At 48.6% G+C, this 7661-nt stretch overlaps 1 protein-coding gene across 1 annotated transcript in view; it reads left to right on the top strand.

Moving 5' to 3' along the window:
* Positions 1 to 5641: 5641 nt before the first annotated feature.
* The window catches only part of TXLNG (taxilin gamma), a 52403-nt gene continuing 50383 nt past the window's right edge, over positions 5642 to 7661 (top strand). The window contains exon 1 of the mRNA XM_027095768.1: positions 5642 to 5780. Within this exon, the coding sequence (XP_026951569.1) occupies positions 5679 to 5780 (102 nt within the window). The 5' untranslated portion in view covers positions 5642 to 5678. The remainder of the gene's footprint in view (positions 5781 to 7661) is intronic.

Genomic DNA, 7661 nt, shown 5'->3' with positions numbered 1-7661 from the left:
ATAGAAGTTCCATGGGCACGGCCCCTGCCCTCACTTCATTTACCACCTAGCTGCAGGAGTCCATTCAACAAGCCCTAAAAAGAAACAACTCAAGGGAGTTCCCTGGTGGCCTAGTGGTTAGGATTCCATGCTTTCACTGCCGGGGCCTGGGTTCAATTTCTGGTAGGGGACCTGAGATTCAGCAAGCCAAAAAAAAAAACATGAAAAAATAAAAATAAAGGGCTTCCCTCGTGGCGCAGTGGTTGAGAGTCCGCCTGCCAATGCAGGGGACAGGGGTTCGTGCCCAGGTCTGGGAAGATACTAAATGCTGCGGAGCGGCTGGCCCGTGAGCCGTGGCTGCTGAGCCTGTGCGTCCGGAGCCTGTGCTCCGCAATGGGAGAGGCCACAGCAGTGAGAGGCCCGTGTACCGCAAAAAATGAAAAATAAAAAAATAAAAACAAGCCCTTACACTGAAGTGTGGGACTGGCCTGATATGGGAAGTACAGCATGCTAGAGATGCAAAACAGGAGTACCCAAAATATTCCGGCCCCCTGAGGGGCTTCCGAACACACTCCCAGAAGGCACTGTCTCCAGAATATGGCTCTCAGTCCCGATTTACAAAGTCAAAATGTCCCTTTATTAATAATGAGCAGTGGAAGCATCTCACTGAATAAAGTATACACTGTGGACAGAGAATGTCGCCTGCATTTCAGTAAACAAAGGATGTTGTGGCCATAAAGCCACCATTCACTGTAGCCGCCCTTGAGGGTGAGCCTTGAGTGGATTCAGGATAGAGAAAAACAGGATAGTGGCCCTAGATAGTTAAGGTGCATATCAAAGGAATGATTTCAATGAGCCCAGACTCTTGCATCTTCCCAAACCAAAATCATTAACTTGAGATGGCTGTTTTTGTGATTAGCAGTAATCTTTTGATGTTCTGATGTTTGAATACATGTTTTTTTTCCTCAGCAAAATACTCATATATCCTGGCTCTTCCCTTACCTATTTTATTTATTTATTTAAATTAAAAAATATTTTTTTGGCCACAGTGCTCGGCTTGTGGGATCTTAGTTCCCTGACCAGGGATGAAACCGGTGCCCCCTGCAGTGGAATCATGGAGTCCTAACCACAGGACCACCAGGGAAGTCCCTCGTTCCTTACTCTTTGGAGCAGTCTCTCAGAGCTAACTGAGAGGCTGTATCCCAGGCTCAAGTCCTCAGTAAGTTCGCTGAATAAAACATAATTCTCAGGAGTTCCCTGGTGGCCTAGTGGTTAGGATTCTGGGCTTTCACTGACAGGGCCCGGCATTCCATCCCTGGTCGGGGAACTGAGATCCCACAATTAGGTTGTGCTTTTTTTTTTTTTAGTCGACTACACACATCAACATTCCCTCTCCAGAGTCAGACCCACATAGGGAGACAGATTCTAATGGGAAGGTTTTTTGGTGAGTAAGAAATCAAAACAAGTCTCCTGTTCAAAGGCATTAGATTAGCATGCTGGAGCCTCCGTCCCCACACTAAGGATAGCCTTGGAAATGGGGTCGTTATTTCTTTTTTTAAAAAAATTATTTTACATTTCAATTGGCTTTTTAAAAAAATATTACTTATTTAATTTATTTATTTTTGGCTGCGTTGGGTCTTCGTTGCTGCGCATTGACTTTCTCTAGTTGCAGGGAGCTGGGGCTACTCTTCGTTGCAGTGCGCGGCCTTCTCATTGCGATGGCTTCTCTCGTTGCGGAGCACAGGCTCTAGGCGCGTGGGCTTCAGTAGTTGTGTCAAGTGGGCTCAGTAGTTGTGGCGCACGGGCTTAGTTGCTCCACGGCATGTGGGATCTTCCTGGACCAGGGCTCGAACCCGTGTCCCCTGTGTTGGCAGGCGGATTCTTAACCCCTGTGCCACTAGGGAAGCCTGGGGCCATTATTTGTGAAGTTCTCTTTTTTGACCAGGATTCTCTCTCTCCCAAACATTGCTTGGATGGGCCAGTCAGCCTGGCCTCCCTGACTCTCCCTTTTCTAGGTTTCCACTCTTCTGATGAGACACACTGCTTCTTGAGATTTGTCAGTACCTTTGATCATATTATACGGTATGACGGGGTCTGTTAATTTACTGCCAGCAAAGACCGTGTAGTAGTCGTAGTAGTAGCCTCTGTGTGTATGTGTGTGTGTGTGTGTGTGTGTGTGTGTGTGTGTGTGTGTGTGTTGTGTAAAATTAAGGGCTAGCAATGACCCCAGTCAGGACGTCACACACCAGGGGAGGGGTAGTCGGCTATATTAATCAGGGAGTCTGTATTCCAGATTCTAGCTACTACAAATGCTTCTGTTAGCCATAGCTCAATCAATAGCAGAGGCTTTGCTAAGTAGCAAAATGAAAGTTAGAAATGGGTTTTCATTGGTGAAAGTAGTAGCTTGTTAGCCAGTATGATGGGTGTCAGCAATGGGCTCACAGCGGTGAAATTAGTAATATTCAAGATGTACATTGCTTAAAATTTGAGTCTCTTCACCGTTGCATTGACAGGGTATGAGAACCTAGCAATCTGAAGCCTGCTCCCTAAGGGGTAATACTACAGGCCAAACCTCTAAATAGCCCTGTGTCCAGCTATGAACTCTGAGGGTTCCAGTTCCCTGTGGCCATAAGGCCAACAGAATCCTGCCTCTGTAATAGAGGCAAGTTGGCCTCTTAACAGGACAGAGAGCTGGGGGCATCACTGAGCTTACTGCTCTTAAGAACTTTCTGCCTCAGGCTCCTGGCTGTTTACTAAGCATCTGAATAAGTGGGCCCGTATTCAGGTACATGCATAGCCTTTAGGGAGGAAGTGGGGAGAATACCCCCTACTGGCGACGAGCTGTTTTTCTTGTGACCTTCACCCTTCTGGCAGGCAGAGTTCTTAACAGAGACCATAAGTCCTTGAGCAAAACGTGAGAATAATTAATGCAGATAGATCATGGGATGCCTATTAAAGAGTTGGAAATAAAGAAATGATAGCTCTTGGGACTTCCCTGGTGGTCCAGTGGTTAAGACTCCGAGCTCTCAATGCAGGGGGCCCGGGTTCGATCCTTGGTCAGGGAACTAGATCCTGCATGAATGCCGCAACGAGGATCCCGCATGCTGCAACTGAGACCTGACGCAGCCAAATACATAAATATTGGGGAAAAAAAAAAAAGAAATGTTAGCTCTTGAAGACTTAAAACATAACCCCAATAATGGATCCCAGCTGAGATAAGTACAGTGCTTTATAGAGCCTTGGGTTAAGGCTGGACAGTAACCTCTTTGAAGGCATTTAAACAAAGAATGGGTCTATCAAAAATCAGGTTAGTTTGACCTGAGGAAGAAGAGAGTGATCTGAGACCCAGAGAGCCAGCCAGAAGCTATTCTTTCTCTCTCCCTTCTGCTAAGCTGTTTTCCTTAGAAACGGATCACTAAGCCTGGCCCACTTGCAAGAATAGGGGAATCAGACTCCACCTTTTGAAGGGAGGAGCATCAAAGAACTTGTGGACAGATTTTAAAAAACACCATCCCCTCTATTAAAGACGTTGTAAGAAGCAGACCTCTGAAATTCATATTTCTCGCGGGAGCAGTAATAGCTACGTTTCTCTTGAGCACCCGGTTTGTTTTTATTTTGTTATGTTGTGAATCACTCTGTAAATTGTGTTTTCCTCTTTTCCCAGCTGTCAAGAAGCTCAAAATAAAAATTTGGCTCATGTCCAGCTTGTGGACAAGAACCTCAAGGCTTGTGTTTTATGGAATCAACTCACCCATGACTTCTTCTTATTTTTCCTGATCCTTCTTTCACTTTCACTTTCTTGCCATTTCTCTCTCTCTCTCTCTCTCTCTCTCTCTCTCTGCCTCTCTATTTGTATATAAACGAATGATATGACATATATCTATATATCTACACACACACATATGTATGTCGTGGCATATCGTGTATGTTTACAGCCTTCCAAATCCCTTTGAAATAAGAATGTATATAAATAAAACAAATACAATTAACTATTTTTCATTTCTCTTAAGACTTGAGGTCACTTGCATAGTCCTTTTGTTTTCTTAATAAAGATAACTATTTTTTTTAATTCCATGCATACTTATACTCAAACAATACAGAAAATCATGAAGTAAAAATACTCCCAAGTTTCATCTCCCAGGGAAAAACATTATTAACACTTTGGTTAATGTCCTTCTAAACATCTCTTTATAAACCTACAGGCAATTCTATGAAAATGGATTTTTTTTAAGCTCACTGTGCTATGTATATTTTCTAGGTCAATTTAAAAAATGTTTATCATTTTTAGTAGCTGCATGGTGTTCTCTTGTACCATAATTTAACTATGGTGCATTTTAATACTCAATTCCCCAGGCGGGTTAGAGGCAGCATTACCGATAGATTTTTTCTGCATCTCACTGGGACTTTTGCCTTTAAGAAGGTGAGGAATAGTGGCCGAGGCCATCAGCTTTATATAGTGTCTAGGTATGGGTTCATTATCTGCTGCTCTAGTTTTGAAATCTCATAGCTGGACTGAGGTGTTCTGCCTGTGAAATAAAATAATGGTACTTTCCCCAAATTTACAGAAATAATTAAAATTAATAGAAGGAATTTCCCCAATATTGAAATTTACTCTCACGTAAGTTATTAAATTTTTGGCGCCTGACACCACTACTTAGTATTCTCTCATAAAAAATGACATAGGATTTACACAAATTTTCATAATGAGTTATTTAAGGCAACATGTCAGGATTTCATGACGCTCTGTGACTATCAGAAGCTCGGTCATTGGAGATCTGGTTCCATCAGATGTAAATAGGGAGTATGCCTGAGAAAAAAATCCATCCCCGCCCTAATCTCGTCAAGAAAAAAAAATCGATTCAGCAAACCGAGTTTGTTAAAAAATTTCAGTAACGAAACAACTGGCGGAGGAAGCCAGTACGTTCAATGTGTACTAAGCGCCAACTAAGGGAGGAGAACTGTGCTAGAAGCCCGGGCGGTTCAGCCAAGGTGAATATGACGCAGCCCCCACCCCGCAGGAGCTCGGGACCGCTGAACGGTGCTGAGAGCTCTGGTGGAGGGGCAGGACTCGGGACAGGTGTCGAGCCAGAAACCTCAAATTCTGAAAGCCATTACAACTCTCCCGCCTTGAAAGTCACGAAGTATTTCTCCTCATCCCCCAATCATTCGGGCTCTGTTCCGAAGAAGAGCAACCAAAACAAAAGCAGAACAATGTGTCCCCGACCACGCTCCCTCCCAAACACTGAACTATTTCTGAACTTTTCCCGCAGGATGATAAGCAGTACCTTCCGGTACCGGTACATCGCCCCTAGAAAACTACAAATCCCAGGAGGCTGCACGCGCAGCACAGTGGCTACTCTTCCCCCATTTCAGAACGCCGCATTACGCTCCAATCCTGATCCGGGTCTGCGAGCCGTGGCCGCGCAGCCTGCTGGGATTGTAGTCCGCTCCAGAGTCCCTTTCCTCGTTCGCGCAGGCTCGCGCGGCCTCTGTTCGCCCTTCGGCCCTGCAGTAGCCCAGCCCCGGCTTCGATGCTCCCCACCCCCAACCCGCTCCGTCCCCTCAGGGGCCAACCTCCTCCGGTCACGTGGGGAGCCTTGCATGCGGCAATTGGCTGGGGGATTCAGGGGTGGGGCGCGAGGCCCTGCGAGGTTCCGTGCCCCTTGTCGGGCTGCTTGTTTGGCTGCTGCCGTCACCTCATGGCGACGCGGGTAGAAGAGGCTTCGCGGGGAAGAGGCGGCGGCGCCGAGGAGGCAGTTGAGGCCGGACGGGGCGGACGGCGACGCAGCCCGCGGCAGAAGGTCAGTCTGGGGGGTGCCTGCGTTGTTGCTGGGCCCGGGGAATGCTGGGGCTAGCTGTTTCGGGGTGCACCTCTTCACTCTCCCGGGTTACCTTTAGCCACGGGACGACCATCGGCCCTCTTCGCTCCCAGGGTGACGACGGTGGGAGCAGGTGAGGGGAGTGGAACCGGGGTGGATGGGGTGGGAGGGGGCGATGGTTGGGGATTGAGGCGGGGGCGGGAGTGAGGGCAGGGGGCGCAGCCGGGGGGGGGGGGGAAGGGGTGCTTGGCGGGGGCGCGCCAGGTGTGACAGCCACGTGCGGCCGGCGCCGCGGGGCCCCGGGCGCCAGGTGTTCCCTCTCCCAGCCCCCGCCCTCCGCGTGCTTCCAGTGCTCCTAGCGCTGGGCGCCGCCGTTTGGGCTGCCAGGGGTCGCTGGCTCGCCCTCCTCGCGCCGGGCAGGTGCGCGGGGCGCGCTGCTGGGTGCGCCCGGGCGGCGCGGGCGAGGCTGTTGCGCAGTAAGATAACCGCGCGGGAGCCGGGGCTGCGCTGCGCCCCCTTCCCCCGCCCCCCTGCGCTCCCCGCCACTGCGCGGGCTGGCGAGCCGGGCCTCTCGGCCCCCGGGACCCAGGCCCAGCGGCTGCTCTGTGGGCGCCACGGGCTTGGCTGCACGTGGGGAGAAGATGCTGGAGGACCTGGGTCCCGCACAGTTGGGAGCAGCATCGCGGATAACCGGTCTTCCCAATCCAGCCCTCCCTCCTTCCCCTTCTCGCTCTTTATTTCTGCCCCTTTTCTTTCTTTATCCCCCCCCCCCCCCCGCCTTGGTGAGCGGAAACTTGAGCGCCTCCCCCAGCTTGGCCTTTGGTCTCTCTTAATCTGGGAGTCGGGCTGGATTGTTCCCCTTGCCTTATTTGACTCAAGTCAAGGAGTTTTCAGTGTCTCCCTCCCTTTCTGGAGGAAAATCCCGACCTTCAGAATGGGAGAATTCCACTTGTTCTGGAGTCAGTGGGTGGAGTTCGAAAAAAATTGCACAACAAACGGGATACAGGGCTTTCAGGGCCCAGGAAGAGAGAAGTGCGGGGAAAAGGACTGGAAAGGTGGAAACCCGTCTCGTTCCTTGCGTTTGAACAGATTGAAACATTCAAGTTGTTGGACGTCGTGCTTGATCACTCGGGGCTGTTTAATGTCACTTAATTATGCGTTTGAATACTCTTAAAGATCACTCCTGTTGGAAATTACGAAATAATATTTTTCTAATGCGACTCGTGAACTTGAAAAAAAAAGAACAAAGGTTCGCTTTACCTCTGCGCAGAGTGTCAAGAATTAGCTTTTCGAGGCCTGTTTCTAAGGTCAGGTGTTTTCACGTCTGTCTTCATGAGCGTGTTACTGCTTCTCAATTACCTGTCTTTCTCTCCCTCTCTTTGTACTCTAAAAGAAAGATCCAGTACTTGAAGGACTGAAAAAGAAGCTGGACCGAACGGAACTCTAGGGATTCAACACTGTCACTTTGGACACCTCACTTATTCCCTGAGGGTGGGGAGCCTCAATCTCAGGGTTTGATTTCATAGGCCCCCCCAGGGGAGGACTCCAATAAAAAGCCAGTGCAGTTGAGGATATGAGTTCCTATTTATGCCCCTAGCCTAGGGATAAAAAGTCAGCACTAGGAACTGACGTTTAATCAACTAGCATTTTAAACGACGAAGAGGTAATGACCCTTTGACGCAGTTCTCTGCTTAACAGCTGGATAAGAATAGTCAGGTGTGTCTGTACTGTCTCAGTTTTGTTTACTTACTCAGGCACCATTCTTCTTTGCTCAGGCTTTTCTGGGCATCTTTTTTCCTTTTGATTTACAATTGACTATGACGTGGAATTGAAATACATGGCTAAATATTAGTTTCTGAATTT

The sequence above is a fragment of the Aethalodelphis obliquidens genome, unplaced genomic scaffold, assembly GCF_003676395.1.
Source record: "Aethalodelphis obliquidens isolate GAN/ISIS:26980383/991018 unplaced genomic scaffold, ASM367639v1 scaffold94, whole genome shotgun sequence".
In the NCBI taxonomy this organism is placed as follows: domain Eukaryota; kingdom Metazoa; phylum Chordata; class Mammalia; order Artiodactyla; family Delphinidae; genus Aethalodelphis; species Aethalodelphis obliquidens.
The sequence above is the reverse complement of the archived record's forward strand: the minus strand, read 5'-3'. Positions and strand labels throughout refer to the sequence as shown.